The sequence below is a fragment of the Notolabrus celidotus genome, chromosome 22 (assembly GCF_009762535.1).
Source record: "Notolabrus celidotus isolate fNotCel1 chromosome 22, fNotCel1.pri, whole genome shotgun sequence".
NCBI lineage: Eukaryota > Metazoa > Chordata > Actinopteri > Labriformes > Labridae > Notolabrus > Notolabrus celidotus.
Window position 1 is genome coordinate 24241768 of NC_048293.1, and position 18248 is coordinate 24260015.

At 41.1% G+C, this 18248-nt stretch overlaps 1 protein-coding gene across 4 annotated transcripts in view; it reads right to left on the bottom strand.

The window, feature by feature from the left end:
• Positions 1-18248, bottom strand: part of si:dkey-288a3.2 (protein phosphatase 1 regulatory subunit 37) — a 71047-nt gene that overhangs the window by 39081 nt on the left and 13718 nt on the right. For 3 of the 4 annotated variants that reach the window (XM_034675463.1, XM_034675462.1, XM_034675464.1), the window contains 3 exons: positions 9039-9084; positions 1309-1409; positions 999-1118 (listed from right to left, as the gene is read on the bottom strand). In XM_034675463.1, the coding sequence (XP_034531354.1) occupies positions 999-1118; positions 1309-1409; positions 9039-9084 (267 nt within the window). The remainder of the gene's footprint in view (positions 1-998; positions 1119-1308; positions 1410-9038; positions 9085-18248) is intronic. The other variant, XM_034675465.1, reaches the window with a different exon arrangement.

The following is an 18248-nucleotide window of genomic DNA, read 5'->3' on the forward strand; positions in this document are numbered from 1 at the left end:
AACGTCCCTCCCTGTTTGCTCTCTCCTGCATCTCGGGCCCTGTAAGGTGTTTGTGTAGTTTGTCGTGTTGTTGTTGTGTACGTATTGATGTTTGTGTGTTGTTGTGTTGTTGTTGTGTGTTGTTGTTGTTTACTGATAGTAAACGTCCCTCCCTGTTTGCTCTCTCCTGCATCTCGGGCCCTGTAATGTGAAACAAACTCAGTCCCAGGATGTTGGTTCTCTCCCTACATTACAGATTGTGTTGTTGATGTGTAGTTCTGTTGTTGTTGTTGTTTGTGTTTATGTGTTGTTGTTTACTGATAGTAAACATCCCTCCGTTAGCTCCCTCCTGCATCTCAGGCCCTGTAATGTGTTTGTGTAGTTTGTCGTGTTGTTGTTGTGTACGTATTGATGTTTGTGTGTTGTTGTGTTGTTGTTGTTGTGTGTTGTTGTTGTTTACTGATAGTAAACGTCCCTCCCTGTATGCTCTCTCCTGCATCTCGGGCCCTGTAATGTATTTGTGTAGTTGTTGTGTTGTTGTTGTGTACGTGTTGATGTTTGTGTGTTGTTGTTGTTGCTGTTTACTGATAGTAAACGTCCCTCCCTGTTTGCTCTCTCCTGCATCTCGGGCCCTGTAATGGGAAAAAAACTCTGTCCTAGGATGTTGGTTCTCTCCCTACATTACAGATTGTGTTGTTGATGTGTAGTTCTGTTGTTGTTGTTTGTGTTGATGTGTTTTTTTTTACTGATAGTAAACGTCCCTCCCTGTTTGCTCTCTCCTGCATCTCAGGCCCTGTAATGTGTTTGTGTAGTTTGTTGTGTTGTATACGTGTTATTGTTGATGTGTAGTCGTTTGTGTGTAGTTGTTGATGTGTTGTTGTTGTTGTTTACTGATAGTAAACGTCCCTCCCTGTTTGCTCTCTCCTGCATCTCTGGCCCTGTAATGTGAAACAAACTCAGTCCCAGGATGTTGGTTCTCTCCCTACATGAACAGATTGAGTTGCAGCCGTTGAGCCGACCTGCTTTATCAAATGAGCCAGAGCCCTCCAACACGGCGTTCCCATCCTGCCGCTGTCAGACATGTCGAGATGGGTTGTAGATTCATAGTACAAAATCATATCCAGCAAGGACGCCGCTCCCTGCGAGAGAAACACAGTGAAGAAGGAGAAATGAAGAAAGCTGGGCTCCAAATTTGACAGGAATGTTATGAAGTTCTTTCTGAAGTCAAAAAAACGGGCTCTAATCTGATCCGGGCGAGGCCTGAATATGAAGCTGTGCTGGAATTGGAAGACGAAGATGAAGAAAATAAGTTTTGCTCATAAAACTCACATTTTCTTCCAGTTGTGCCGCCTGCAGATTGATGAAATCAAAGTGCAGCGATTTGAGGACGGCTTCCAGAGCTTCACAGGAGCGCTGGTCTAATCGCTCACCTTGATGGAGGAAAGCAATCAAACAGGAGATAATTGGAGGCTGTTTGCTAACAGGCAAAATTACACCACTGTAAATGTGCTTTATCCTTTCTCTACAAGCAACGCCTCAGCAGAAATCACGACAAAACAACTTCCTTTATACGCTGACTGTGTGTGTCTGTGTGTGTGTGTGTATGTGTGTGTGTGTGTGTGTGTTCTTTAATAAAGTTCTGAGATGTAATCAGAAACACAGAAACAGAATAATGATGACAGGAGGAGCAGTTCTCTGTGAATGCTGGAGTGCTTCATTGATTACTGACTGCAGCAGAACAACAACCAAATCAATAAGAAACAAAAAAGTCAACTTCCAAAAGGTCTAAATATCGTCTGATTACTTCACCTGCACACACACACACACATTCACACACACACGCTGGAACACAATGAGCGTGTGTTTATTCAGAGGCAGGAGTTCAGGAGTCAGGTCTTTAATATTTACAGAGGATTACAGCCTCACACCGTCTCTACAACACCTCTGTTCTTACAGGTGCATTACAATAGGAGGGAATATTTAACCATTAAAGTAAATAAAGCAGGAATAACCTTCAAAAAACCAAAGCAGCCCTGTTAACCTTCATGTTCAGATGTTACAGCAAAATAAACATGTTTACAGTCTGGTTCAAAAACACAGTTTGGGTTCAGCTGTGCGAGGTTATTTTGTTATAATTAGGTGATGTCATCAATTAATCACCGATCCGAAAAGCTAGATTGGATATCGGTGACAAGGGGGGAGATATAGTGCCGATCCATATGGCAGATCTATTCATCTCAGTTCTATGCTTTTCTGTGTTTACAACAGCAATATGCGTCGCCTAGCTCCAGCCGGTCTGTGCATTTTTTTCCTGGTGGAGCATGATGGAGGATAACTACAGAGGCTCTGCAGTTTAGATGCATGTCATGCGTCTTTTGTGGTTTTCAAAGTCAGAAAAGCCCGAAGTTGCCAAAACATTATTCTTAGTTTAATCCTCACATTAAGGAATAGAGATTGTTAAATCAATACTTGGATCGGATCGGTTCAGTATCGGTATCAGTAGATACCAAAGCCCAGGTATCAGTATCCGTATCAGGACCTAAAAAGTAGGATCTGTGCATCCCTAGATTTTCTATCATCACGTGGAACAAACATCATGTGGTCTCATATTTCATTCAGCTTTCAGGGAGGTGTTTTTATTTTTATTTTTTTTTAACTTAGTTTTTATTCATTTTTCTTATCAACAGTACAATGTTGACACTGCTTTTCCCAGCTGTACAGTTACATTCGGACATTATGACAGAATTAGATAACACAAATACAATAAAGCAAAGTGTCCACTCCAGAGAATAAACATAAGAACAATAATACACACAGACAAATAAGTATAAGAATAAATGTTCATAAAAGTAAAGGAGAAATGAAAATCATAATTAAATATTGTAATCATGAAGAAATAAATTCTAATCCAATCGAAGATATCATGTGTCAAAGTACAGGTGCAAAGTCAAACCCAGGAAAAAATAATGCATGATCTTGGTCTGCACCTAAATTAAACATCACAGGGAGGTGTTTTAAGTTTAAAGCACATTTCCACAAGCACTTTTTGTCTCCGCCCCGGACTGATTCTGACCCGGTTGCGCTCCCTGCTGACAGCTGACCACGTTCACATGCTTATTTTTCTCAATAAGAACGAGTAGACAGAAAACTGGACTCTGTGAGACTGAAATATGTTTCTGTTCAGCCTTCACTTTTATGACTGTATGTCCGCAGAGATTATGAGCCTGCTCCACATGTTGATATTCAGCGTGTTTAACATTTTGAACACCTCAATGCGATCCGTAGATATTCAATACTGTTAGTTACAAACTTTGTGTCATAAAGGGAAATTTTAATTCAGGGGAAAAAATGCATTTTGCATTGTTTTTAACATGGAAAACATTCACATTTTTTTTTAATGATTAATCGATAATTGATCGTTAACATTTCCAAAGATCGATCACGGAAAATACTTGAAATGTACATCCCTAGTTATAATTCATCATTTAAAGATATTAATAATAAGTGTTTAATATAAATAATCAGGAGTGTGCTGACTGCAGTGACAGGCGGGAGCGATGTAGCTGCAGTCAGCATTTCCAATATGGCCGCCAAATATCTCTCCAGAAACCAACAGGTGGCGTCACTGAGGATTCATTCAGGTTTTATGGATTCTTTATTCTATTTTTATTTGACCTTCATTTTATTTGTGTTTATATCTTATTTTATTCCTTCCTCTATTAATATCTAACTTTCTTACATACTGTTTATAAGAGCTCTGTAATGACTGAATTTCCCTCCCTGGGATAAATGAAGTATTTCTGATTCTGATTCTACAAACTGTATTTAAGATTCACTGCAGGACTCTGAGTGATACCATATTTACAATAATACAGATGTAATATTTTTACTATTCATGATTTAAAGCCGTGCTTTTCCCTAAAGTTGTTTTCATTTACTCTGTCCTTCATTTAAGGACCTAGTGGAGGAGACATGCAGCTCAGGGAAGAGACCCGGAGTCGAACCAGTGACCTCTGAGGCCAGAGCACTTAGACTGCTCGTCCATCCTGCTCCTTAAACTCTGATTCATATATTCAGACTGTATCTGATGTTATTGTGATTTTAATCTGACACTGATAAACTGCACGGGTCTATTCCCTCTGTGTGTCCTCTCTTCGGTCTTTATTGAGGGTCAGAAACCTCAGGTCAGTCCTCTGACTCTCTCTGAGTGTTTGAAGGAGATCTCTGTGAGTAAACGTTAATCTGATGACTGCATTCAGTTATTCCTTCAGTGAGAGCATGTGTGTGTGTGTGTCCTCAGTGTGTGTGTCCTCAGTGTGTGTGTGTGTCCTCAGTGTGTGTGTGTGAGAGCAGCTCCTCTCTGTAAACTGATCAGGAGTCTCACTCTGATCAAACTGTGACCAATCAAACACGTGACTCTCTCCTGGTTTGAGTCTTATCTGCTCCGACAGGGAGGGGGGAGATAATTAGTCTCATAATTATTTAGGAAATGATTTCTCCTCTTTTAACAATAATCACTTAGCTGAGAGGAGCAGAGGGAGAATCTCAAATCCCATTTTTATAATCCGCCCTGCGTCTGCAAGATAATAAGGCAGCGACACCCGCAGTCAGAGTCATCAGTGCGTGACAGCAGCGACGCCCATCACGGCATCGAACGCACAACTTCACACTGCTGCTGCTGTGTGCGAACGAGGCTCCTGCTGAGGTTATCTATATCTGTGAGGACCAGAGACTGAAACTCTGTCCAAAGTTTAGAGTCAGAGGAGACGAGGATCTCGTCTGGTTTTAAATCAAAGATCTGATCAACAATCAATGCTGGAGTGAGTGTGGCAGGCTGAATTTATACACAACTCACCTGTCTACAGCAGGTGAAGGGTTAAAGGGAGGGTTAGGGGGTGTGGCCTCTTTGACTGACAGGTGGGAGCTGCTACTTGTCTGCTAGGAGTCCGAACTAAACCACTTGTAATCTTAATATCTTCTGAACCATCACGTTAGAAATGAATTCAGCCCGTACAGTGTGTGCTGATAGAGAAATAAGCTCCGTAGACTGAAGCTGTTTTTTGAACCAGGCTGTAAACATGTTTATTTAAAGATCGCCTTCATTGAATGGGTGTGTATGTGGTTTCCTGTGTTTCTGCAGCCAGCCTCTAGTGGACGCTTGATGAATTGCAGTTTATAACACTTCCACATGGGCTTCATATTTTGAGACCTGAGGTCGCCACTTGGTCACACTCTAATATTATTTATATGTTAGCACTGATTAGCAGCTAGCTGTGTCTGTGCTACCTAGCCTGTTAGCTCGTCCAGTGTTTGTCATGCGCTGGTTTATTCATGTCGGCTCATGCACGAGAGTCTCGTTGTTGTCGAGCTTCTCTAAGTCAGAATAACAAAGCTGAAAATTAAAACTCAACATTTGTTGATAATGTGTTTTTCTTTTTGTTATAATTGATTGTAAACTCTCATGCTGTATTAAAAGCAAGGGAGTGAAAATGAGTTTCAAGACGTGATTTAAAAGTATCCGGGGTGGGGGGCCATTTTGACTTGGGTGGGGAGCTCATTCCACAGTTTAGGAGCTACCACTGAAAAAGCTCAGTCACCACGAGACGCATCTGATCAGCAGACCTCAGTGCTCTGGAGGGGGCGTAGATGTGTATGAGGTCAGAGATGTACTGATATGCCAGACCATGCAGTGACTTAAAAACAAACATTGAAATCTTAAAATTAATTCTAAAATGGACAGGGAGCAAGTGGACGGATGCAGGAACGGGGCTGATATGCTCATACTTGCGGGGTCCTGTTAAAAGGCGAGCAGCCGCGTTTTGGACTACCTGTAAGCGAGGGAGGGAGGCGTGGTTAATGCCAGTGTAAAGTGCATTGCAGTAGTCCAAAGTAGGGATGCACCGATCCTACTTTTTAGGTCCTGATACCGATATTGATACCTTGGCTTTGTTATCTGCCGATACCGATACTAGCCGATCCGATCCTGGTATTGATTTAACAATCTCTATTACGATACGATACGATACGATACGATACGATGTACTTCATTGTCCCCGTAGGGAAACTTGTCTTTGACATCAGTGCTGCACGTTACCTGCTCCTACAAAAATCACCACAATGACACAAGAACACATAAATAAATAAATAAGAAAAGTACAATAAATAATACACATTCATACAACACACAGCATCCTCTTAAAGAGAGAGCACCATGACACTGTCCCCACCCTAACAGGCTATTTCCTATTTAAAACTCTAATAGAGGTTGGCACAAAGGAGTTTTTAAAACGATTCAATTTACACTTGGGGACTCTGTACCTTCTTCCAGATGGTAAAAGTTCATGCTGAGAGTAAAGGATGTGCAACGGGTCTCCAAGTATTCTCTGGGCCTGCCCAAGAACACACTGCTCATAAATGGCCTGTAGGGAAGGGTTGCCAGTCTTCCCTATGACCTTCATGGCAGTCTGCACCAGGCGAGAGAGTTAGGTTTTGAGCTGAACAGAGAGGTTACCGTACCATGCTGTCATCCCATACCTAATGATACTCTCCAGTACATTCCTTCTAATGTGAGGATAGAATCCTGTTTTGGCAACTTCAGGCTTTTCTGACTTTGTAAACTTAAACAAAGTAAACATTTTTAAACTGGCAGTATCATTACTCAAGAGATTATAAATGTGTACCAGCAGTTTGGTGAGTTAAAGGTGACGTATCATGCAAAATGGACTTTTTAATGGTTCTCTACCTGAAATATGTGTCCCTGTCTACAAACCCCCGAGAATGAAAAAAATCCATTCTGCCCCTGTTCTGATTTCTCCACCTTTCTGTAAATGTGTGTGAAACGAGACGTTTCAGACTTCCGTGTTTTTGTTACGTAACAACAATATCCGGTCTGTCACGGAGTCAGAGCTCGGAGCTTGTTCAGCCCATAAACTATATAAAATAATACTGAACCCCCCCTCCGTTTTTCATTACCTGCACAAATGTGTGGTAACAAGGAGCTTAGGAGGGAGGCATGCTAGTTGTAGGCTGTCTTAATAAACACAAAGGTCGGTTTTACTCCCCACGTCTGCAGATTTGAAGATCTAGTGGATGATTTTTATTTATCATGGATAAGTGCTAGCGCTAGTTAGCATAGCCACATAGCTACATGTCGTAGCTGTAGCTGTGTACCAAGACACATGTCAACATACTGAAAAATAAAACAACAAGAAACACAGAATCTGTGACTAATCCTTCAGAAAAGGTCCCGCTGCCTTTCTGGCAGAGGTCGGTTTTACTCCCCACGTCTGCAGATTTGAAGATCTAGTGGATGATTTTTATTTGTCATGGATAAGTGCTAGCGCTAATTAGCATAGCCACATAGCTACATGTTCATAGCTGTAGCTGTAGCTGTGTACCAAGACACACGTCGACATACTGACAAATAAAACAACAAGAAACACAGAATCTGTGACCAATCCTTCAGAAAGGTCCTGCTGCCTTTCTGGCAGAGGTCGGTTTTACTCCCCACGTCTGCAGATTCGAAGATCTAGTGGATGATTTTCATTTATCATGGATAAGTGCTAGCGCTAGTTAGCATAGCCACATAGCTACATGTTCGTAGCTGTGTATCAAGACACACGTCGACATACTGATAAATAAAACAACAAGAAACACTAAATCTGTGACCAATGGTTCAGAAAGGTCCTGCTGCAGGCGCCTCTCCGTCAGGATCAGATTCTGGATCAGATTCAGAGGGTTGAAGTAACGTGATCTCTGAGCAGCCGTGTATATTCAGCCAGCATGTAAACATTAGATCAACGTGCTGGACACCCGAGGGCACACCCACTTCCTGAGGGGGCGTGGTCAGAGAGAAAACAGAGTGTTCTGAGGAGGACTGAAGAAGAAGGCTTTTCAGGTATGACAAAATCTGATTTCAAAGTGTTTTTTTGAGCATAAACTTTAAAGACATGTTTTGGGGACCTCTTAGACCAATATATATTGATGTAAAAAGCGTGAAATGTCACCTTTAATCTTCATAACCAACAGATATTACAATTCAACTTTAAACCTCAGCAGTGGATAAGAGGAATTAAATATTCTGTATAAAAAAACTGCTTTAAATGAGAAAATAAGAAATATGTCAATGTAGTGTTTCCCACTGAGGTGAATAGATCTGCCATATGGATCGGCACTATATATTGGCCCCTTGTCACCGATATCTGATCTTGCTTTTTGAGTCCGATCTAGCCGATATCCAATACCAGGATCGGATCGGTGCACCCCTAGTCCAAACGGGTCAAGATAAAAGAATGAATGAAGCACTCAAAATCATTAAAAGATACAACAGATTTAATTTTGGATAAAAAGCCTCAGATGATAAAAACTGGTTTTAACTACTGAGTTTATCAAGTTTAAAATCGCTGTCCATTTTGATGCCAAGGTTTGTGACTATGGGTTTTACATAAGTCTGCAGGGAGCCCTGGTCTATAGGAGAGACACCACTGGCTCGACTGGGTCCAAACACCATGCCCTCAGTTTTATCCTCATTTAAATATAAGAAGTTAAAAGCCAGTGTGTTACATTCACTACTTAAATCAATTATAAGAGGCACCGCCATGTAAAGCACTAAACCCGAGGTGTCTTTGGGAGTGTCGCTGCAGCCTGTGAATAATCAGATTTATTTTACTGTTTGTTTGATTCTGAGGCATTAATAGAAGATCATTGTGGAGGATGTGATGTAGTCACTCTTTAATCCTCTCTCTGCTCTCTGACCAGACTTCTGTTTTAATAAACACACACACACACTCCCTCACACACACACACACGCACAGGCAGCGTTAATGCTAATGTACACATCACTACATTAAGATAAAGGAGGAGAGCATCTCTCCGACAGGGCTGCTCATTAACTGATGTCTGCGTTTATTCCAGTTAGCGTCTCAAATATTGATGGCATTAATGATGATCATGGAGATATTAATAGTGTTGTTATGTGTGTTTGTAATAACTGAACATGTTTCACTCAGAGCTTCGTAAAGTCCTCCATCATGTTTAATAATGACGGAGCGAGAGCTTACCTTTGAGATCCAGACATTTCACACCGCCACCTACACACACACCCTGCTGAGAGAGAGAGAGAGAGAGAGAGAGAGAGAGAGGTGTCAGGGAGAGGCGTGAACACACACACACACACACACACACACACACACACACACACACACACACACACAAACACACACACTGATATTTGGCATGCTCTGGCGTCCAATGAGCCTCCATCCAGGCTGCATGGATGGAGGCTCATTGGACGCCAGAGCATGAATTATGAATTTCACACAGTTTACCGCCGCCGCCGATGGTGACACGGCGTCCTAATTAACCAGTGTATAATAATTAGAAACAGCTGGTCATCAGTTGATGTGTTCATTTGCCAGAGCCGGCGTTCCACATACATCTAATCTGACTGCATCAATCAGAGCCGGAGGAGGAGGAGAGAGGATGCTGCAAACACGGGCGGTAGTTTGATTCTGCTGACGTTAGAAACACGGCGAGGGGAGCAGGTTTGATTTAGAGAGAGAGGAGAGTCCGTGATGTTTGTGCTTTCTAAATTCATCCTGGTGTCACCTCTGACTCCACACAGGTGATCTCTGCACCTTTAATGTGTCTGAAGGTCTCTTTAGAGCTGATGAGGGCAGGCGGAGGTGGAGGTGGAGGTGGAGGTGGAGGAACAACACGTCCAGGATTCATTTCACCTGATGGTTTATTATCAGACGATGTTTCTGTTTCAGAATAAATTCAAAGAGGAATTTAAAAATCAGAGTCAGTGAAGCTTCATTAAAGGACCACACACCTCCAGCAGGGGGCCCCAAATGTGAGCAGATTCTGAACACATGAAGCCCCTGCTTGCTGCTGCTTGTGTGTTTCTATAAAGGATGGAATTCAAAATGATGTTAAAGTTTTTAAATGTGATTCAAACATTTCTACATTAAACTCAGATTTTAAAGAAGTGCATAAACAATAAGAGAGGAACACAGTGAGGAAAAGTGTCCTCTCCTCTCTCCTCTGACTGACGGGTTTATTTCAGCACAAAATAACTTTCAGAATATGTGGACGCTCTGGATTAAAGTGGGCGGGGCCGGAGAGGTTTCTGAGCAGCGTTTTAAAATCCCGACGAGACAACAGTTGTGAGGTTGTTGCTTCTGTTTGATGAGATCTGAAAGAAACCACACCCGACGGCTGGGTTTGAGACTGAAGCACCTCGACTCTGCAGCAGAAATATGAGTACGTTTAGTTATAACTTATAATAATTTAAACGCTTCATATCCTCCTAAGTGCCAACAAATGTGCTTCAAATAAAACTGAGACAATCTGAATTAAATATTATCAGATTGTATTTAATTAAAACACAAAACATATTTATAAAAGACTAAATCAATGAATTCTAACATTTTATAAATTATCAGACGTCTTCATGTTTGAGTTTCTTTAGTATTCAGATTTAAAGCTTCTGTGTTTCTGATGTTTTTCTGTTTTGTCTTGAAGAATGAAACACGTCCCTGAAATCTTTGAAACCTAAAGTTTATAAAATCAGACGCTCGAGTTGTCAGGTTTTTATTTCAGATCAGATTAAATCTGCTTCCAGGATAAAGAAATATTTCCCCTTCTTGTTTCTGATGATTCCTCGCTGCTTGTTCTGACACAGACGTCTGATTCTTTTTATTTTGTGTTAACATTAATTCTGTGCTTTGTTGCCTCCTGTATCTCATCATCCTGTAATAGCAGTAAACAGAAGCTGAGCTCAGCTCTGCTCAGGACTCTGTAAACTCCTCGCCTCTCTCTCTCTCTTTCTCTCTCTCTCTCTGTCTCCCTCGCTGCATCGACTCGCCCCGGCTGCCTCCCCAACTCGCCCGCTTCCTTGTTTTGCGAGCGGCTCCTTGTTTCCTCTCGTAGCTAAATATGATTCATTGTTCAAAGGGACGAGCGGAGCACAAAAGGAGCCGCAGACAAAAAGACGGCGGCCATAATGTTCTCCTGTAAAGAATCAGACGGATCAATGGGACAATAATCGCTCTGTTTATGTGAACAAGAGGCTGCTGGGTAATAAGAAGAGGTGGCGGAGTTTCCCCTGTAATCATCTGAACCCAGACACACACACACGTCTGTGCACATATACATACTCATACACTGAGTGCTTAACATTGCGTTGGGTCTGTTTTCATAATCTGCAGGATTTATGATTTAAATTTAAACCTTCATCTTTAATGTGAAGAATAGAGTCTCCTGTAATCTGTAGTCTCCTGTAATCTGACATCAATGTGTTTAAATAAACAAAGAGAGTGAAAATCTGTTTTAATCTAAATTATGAAATTAAAATATGAAACATGAAGAGCAGCAACGTGTTTATTCTTTAAATACATGATCTGTCCCTCATCACACTGCTGAGTCTTTACAGTGAACTCATCATTGTGACCTCCTCTCACACACACACACACACACATGCACGCACACACACACACACACTCAAACAACTCTGAAGATCATTTCTCTTATTTTACTCGACTCCAGAAACTACAGACCTGCCTCCTTAAACCTGATCCTGACCCTGACCCTGGTGGACTCCAGAGTCAGCAGGGGAAAACCACAACCAGACCCAGAACCAGGACAAGTCAAGATCTTTTATCCCACATTGAAGGAACATATTTAAGAAAGGAGGACCGGGACCGGAGACTCAGAGAGAACAATAAAAACCAGGTCACAAACATCAGCTGAGATTTATTCTTCAGACGCTCCTTCTTTTCATCCTGTTCATGTTGTCGATGTCATTTAAGGAGATTAATTAATTTATAAATTGTTTTAAAAATTAAAGATTTGTATAGAAATAAAGAAAGTGTTTCCTCCTCCCTGATGAGGTTTCTTTGTTGAATCTCAACATCTTGAAGTGTGTTTCAGAGTGATTGAGTGTCTTTAAACAGTGAGTGAGTCTGTGGAGTAATATCTGACATTAAACTGAAGGAACGACAGAACCAGCAGCTCTGAGGAAACACAGTCTACGCCAGTCTGCAGGATCAGAGTCAACCTGTTAGACGTGCCCGAGTCCTCCACAGATACTTAGTCCTTTATTCTGTTTCACATGATCCTGTTTGTCACTGCTGCTCAACACACACGCTCTGTGAGAGATTTAATGTCTCTGATTATAAGTGAGTGCAATGATTCTGATTAAAAACCTTGAACAAGTCAAATTTTTTTACTGAAAACAACGTCACGCCCTCCGACCCAGAGACTCCAGCTCTCATCTGAGACACGGCATCAAAATGTTGATTTCATCCTGCAGATCGTCACTCCTAAGGTTTGTGAAGTTAAATCTTGTGAGCGGTGATTATGATTTAATTTACCACACTTTTACTTTTCTTTACATTTACAAACACTGACTGAACGCTCGGCTGCAGACTCTCTCTCTCTCTCTCTCTCTCTCTCTCTGTGAGGCAGGAGCGTGAGGGTTTCAGAGCTGCATCATGAAGCTTTTAATAAAAGTTTGCAGAAAAGCTTGTTCTGGTCGTTCTGTCCGGCTCGCTCCATCGTGCACTTCAGATGTTTGAACTTCAGGTTTTTTCTGCAGCTTCTCTTTAGTGAATCAGTCTCTGAACCAGGAGCTGATGGAGGACTCGAGGCAGCCCGCACCGCTTCCTGCAAAAAACTAAAGTTTGAATATTCTGCAGAGAGCATATTTAAGTGTTTGTGTCCGGCTCCCTCCATTCATCCCTCCTCTCTCTGTTCCTCCGTGTGTATTTCTGTCACCTCTCGTTTCTGTGTTTGGTCTGACACAACAATAAAAAAAGTGTGAGTGTGTGCTGGCGTCCGGCTGCTGGTGAGAGCGCTTTGTTTGTGGCAGCGAGCCAGCGAGTGACGCTCCGTAAGAATGTGCAAGAACCGTATCACACTCACAAACACGCACACACACACACACAAACACACATGGAGAGGAGGAAGAAGAGACACACAGATCTTCCTCCTCCTCTTCCTCCTCCTCCTCCTCAGTAGAAATCCAGCGGCTGTTTTTTTTTTTTTTCATCTTAATGAATTTCTGAACTCGTGCGTTCCCGCTCCGCTCGCCGCTGCAGCGTGTGAGGACGCACACCGAAGACGCCGTCTGCCAAATCTACTGATGTGTCAGGAGAGAGAGGACAAAATGGAGTGATGAAAAGAAAGCCTCACACACATACACACACACACACACACACACAAACACAGAGCGGGGGTTCTCTAAACTTGTCTTGTGCTGAAGTGATCTCTGCTGTTTCCTCTCTCTCTCTCTCTCTGAGATAAAAACAGTGTCGAGCAGCGTTTTCCCGCGCTGCACCTTTAATTAACTCACAGAAATATAAATAAATATAAATGTATTTTTAACGTGCATTTTCAGAGGGGGTACAATCCCCCCCCCCCACACACACACACACATTTTCCCTTTCAGCATCTTCCCTGCTCTAAAGGATAAATTATTTAAAATAACACGACCTTTTATCTCACACCCTTTGAAGGCAGCAAATTAAAAATGTAAATTGGCAGCTAATTAATATGCAAATGTATTCACTGGCTGTTAACAATTAGCAATTAAAGCCGCAGTGTCTAGAAAGAGCGCCGACAAAATTAGTAACTTCATTTATGATTTAAAAAGAGAGATCTAAAAACATACATGAAATTATAATTGACTTTCAGTTTTTCTGTCGCTGCTTTTGTTCGTCTGGAATCAGAGAGACGAGCGTTTACGGATTCATTAACGCCACTTTGTGTCAAATATACGGCCCCTTAAATACTGCATGTCACAAATAATGTACACACGGCTGAGGGACGAGGGCTCGCTCCCCCGCTGTGTGTGTGTGCGTGTGAGGGAGAGAGAGGATGTGGTCTGATGTGTGTGTTCCTGGTTTTGTTGAACATTAACGTCAGATTTAGGATCTGTGAGTCACATGAGACTGAAATAATCTGTTAATCTGATCCTGCCTCCGCCTGCTGATCGTCAGTGTTCATGATGGTTATTGATTTTATTTGACTGAGATGTTTTCTTCTTTATCTCCATCAGTTTACTGACTCACATCTGATCCTTAATTTAATCCAATAAATCAGAAAAAAGACTGAAAATAAAAACAAACAGAGAGAGATTAAATAAAATGGATATAAATAGAACAGAGAGATAAATAAAAAATGTGTCGACTTTAAATTTAACCTCTCTTCAGATTATTCAGATAAATAAAAAGTTCAATCCTGGTGTTTGATTCTTGTATTTACCCGTCACACACAGAGTTAAATAAAGAATAATCAGCATTAAAACATCAGTCTGTGATTTTACATCAAGTCTTAAATTTAAACTGTGTGAAAACAACTTTCAGTCTTTAAATTCAGACTGTGGAGAGAAACCAGGAGAGTTTCACTGTATGAATATATATCACATTTCAATGTTCTGTTTTTTTATTACAAAGATCTCTCTGAGGGCGAAGAAGCTTCATCAGAATCACAACCACATTTAAAAAAGACACGACACTCAAGACATCAAAATAAAAAAAAGAGACACGCAGCCTTTTTTAAAAAACACAGCATGCCTCTGTCTCTGCGTCTGAAGGCAAGTCTGTCAGGAGATCAGCGATCACATGAAGGTCGCTCTCAGAGAAACGTTTACTTTATAAAGTCTGAACAGAATCAGAGAACCCTGCAGACCCTGAGGTTTGTTTCTGCACGCTGCAGCTCCGTGTGTTCACGCGGGAGGATAAACTGTTCACGTCTGAGACCGAGCCACAAAGTGCCTGCAGGTCAAAGGTCATCAGACTGCTGCTCGTTACATAACGAACCCTTCATCCTGAAGCTCCTTTAAAGACTCATCACCACCTTCAGGAGATCAGAAGAGACTCCGAACGGCCTTCTACATACTACATATGAATGTAGGTACTGCCTACTACATACTGCGTTTGAATTTAGTCTGTAGTCTGACTGGTCTGTTGGATCTGGTCTGCAGGATGCTGGGCCACATGTTACTGGATTTCAGGTTACTGAAAGTAAACAATGGCCGAGCTGAAAGAGAAACTGCTTCTTTTGCATCACTTATGATTTAAAAAGTTAAGAAGCGGTTTATATGGAATTTAATAATTTACTCAGAAACTAAAAACTGAGTTTCCCCATCAAAATAGAAAATGTTAGCAGAGTGCCAACTGTTTGGCAACTGTTTGATGAGATCTGTTCTTTTTAGAGGTTCCTCTGCCTGGAATCAGCTCCCCACCATCATGAGAATGATCAAAAACAGATTTTCTTTTAAAAAGTCACTTAAACAAATGATCATGTAATCACTGTTTTGAAAGTCTTTGTTTTATTCATTTCTGGTGCCATGTGTTTGTGACGATTTTGTTTTTGTTTCCATTATTTGTAGTTTAATACTACTCATCGTTTATTTGCTCAGATACTTAGTTTATTTTCCACATTTTCTTATAATTGGCTGCTATTGCATCTTTGTTTTATGGATAATGTGTGATTTTAAATAATTGTTTTTCTTGTTTTTGTTTTGTTGTGTGGACCCCAGGAAGACTAGCAACCACAATGTGGAAGCTAATGGGGATCCTAATAAATGTAGAAAAATATAGAATATATAGTGCATTGTGGGAAACAGTACGTGAGAGAGACTGGTCCGATGCAGACTGTGAGTTTTTCCTGAATCAGTACACATACTGCAGATTTTGCTCTTTTTCACATACTACAAACTGAATTTTGGCCAAATCAGGACGCACTGCTAGGATAGTAGGCGGTTTGAAAACAACCTCAGTCTGGACCTCATGTCATTCAGCCCCTTTTCACTGCTCTGAAGTCCGTAACTTGCAGAGTCTTCAGGGTTCCCACTCTTTTCCAGAGATCATTTTCCAGGACATTTCATGGACATTTTCAGTGATGATCAAGCTGGTGTGACAGTCCAAATTGAGTTCCTAATTTAGTTCCTAAATAGTCTAATATGTTCCTCTCAGTGGGAGTCTACATTGAAGACGTGCAGTCTATGGCTATCCATGAAATCATCTCTGACATGCTTAAAAATGATGGCAAATTGATTATAGAATAATGCAACCGCAGATGTACAGCACTTCATTCGCGCAACCAAGTAACAATGATGGGCAACTCTCATCTCAGCTTTCTCTTTTCTCAAAAATTAGAAAATTAGCTAAGTAAAAAACAAAAGAGCCAGCACAGGAATCTGGAATCTTTACTGAAATAAATAAATAATAATCAGAGGATCAGTGCATAAATTGACCTTAATAGATCTGAATGACAAAAATGGCCACAAATGTTGAATGGGGATGTGTTTTTTTTAACCTTGTCAGGTCGCACGCAGTCATGTTGGAATCATTTTCCATTTGACTTTTTCTCCCATTTTCCAGATGTTTCGCAGTTCTGGAAAATTGGTCAACTGTTTTCCAGGTTTTCGAGTTTGGTCTTACTGTCCCGCTGGACACAGAATCACAACTGGTCTTGTCTTAACCGAAATGAACCCTTAAGTTATTTAATTCATCTCAGAACTTCTTCTCAAGGATTAAGACTCACACATTGAATCTTTCCTGTGTCGAGTCGCAGCCCGAAGCTGGCTCAGACTTCTTGACACCCCTGCAGGGTGCCTGTATGCCCAACATTTAATTGTAGATCCAAAATCAGGTTAAGTCCATAACGCCATACCTTGTCAGAAAATACCCAATTTAAAATATGACATTAAACAAACATAAGAATGGAAACATAAAATATTTTAAAATCTAAGATCAAAGTAAAAGTAGTTACAAAACTTCATTAAAACTTCTACAAAGTTTGTAGTTAAAGCTCCTGTGAGGAGTTTTTGAGTGGTCATGAAATGGACTGAAATGAACAGTGACGCCTCTTTATGACCTAGAAAAGCAAACAAGATTATTAGAGAAGGTATTGATCATTTCTGTTTTTTAATTTTAAAGCCTGAAATCGCTGTGAGAGGGTAGGTGTCAGATGAGGTGATTGACAGCACGTCAATAAAAACCACTTTTCTGCAGTAAATATTCTTAATGAGTGAAATAGTTGACTGTTAGTTGAAAGCAAGAGGAGATAACATAATTTACACATGTACAGGACAAAATAAGCAAGATCGCTTAGTCCACAGGGGGGCGCCAAAGTCAACACAAACAGAAAGTTAGTCACAGGAGCTTTAAAGAAATCAAAAGTAAGGTTTAAAAATGGGTTTGCATCAATTATTGAGCAGTGTGAGCAGCATGAAAGAGGAACGTTTTTAGTCTGGACTTTAAAGTGGTCAGAGTCTGGGTTTGTCTAATACTATCTGGGAGATTATTCCAGGTCTGTGCTGCATGATAATAATAATACTAATAATAAGGGGTTAAATATTCCTGCAGGACAAAGAAAGAGCGCCGTCTGTGCAGCTAATCAGAGATCAATTCTCTCACTCGCCATCAAACATGTTTCATCTGATTATTGATGAAGCGTCAGATTAAAGTGCTGCTGTGTTTTATATGAATATTACAGAGAATGGATGATCCCTGCTTCCTCACACTGCAAACCTGCAGCCATGATGAGTGTGTATTATCAGGAGTGTGTAGTCTATTAGGCGTGTTTATGGTTTCTAATGTGCCACCCTTTGTTTTAATGTATCTGCACACAAGTCCTTCCCTGTGATGATACCTACACATGAGGATCAGTTCCTGCACACACTTCTTCAAACATGCAGACATTTTAAATTGTTCACCTCAAAGATGTGCATAAGTTAGCTCTCTCAGATCCTGAACGTGCACCCTGATCCTGAAACCATGTGTGTGTTAGTTTGATGAAGAGGGAGGAGTCACTTCACCTCCAGCTGATCCTCCACATTCATCACGAAGCACTCCAACATCTAATATTAAACATGTTATTATATGATCAGGTGTTTATGATTCTTCACGCTTTGACGCGTGTGTGTGTGTGTGTGTGTGTGTGTGTGTGTGTGTGTGTGTGTGTGTGTGTGTGTGTGTGTGTGTGTGTGTCAGTGTGAACATTTGTTCTCTGTGTGTCGTCTCCTCTCTCAGTCCTGCTCTCTGACTTCATCCTGTTCACAGGAGCTCTCATGTAACATGTGCGACCACCCGAGTGTGCAAATCCATTTCAGACTAATAGTGCACCACCAATAGTGCATTACACACACACACACACACACACACACACACACACACACACACACACACACACACTTTAACAGCATTCAATTAGAGGCAGAGAGAGAAACCAGCGTTTATCTTCTCTCAGCTCTGCAGACG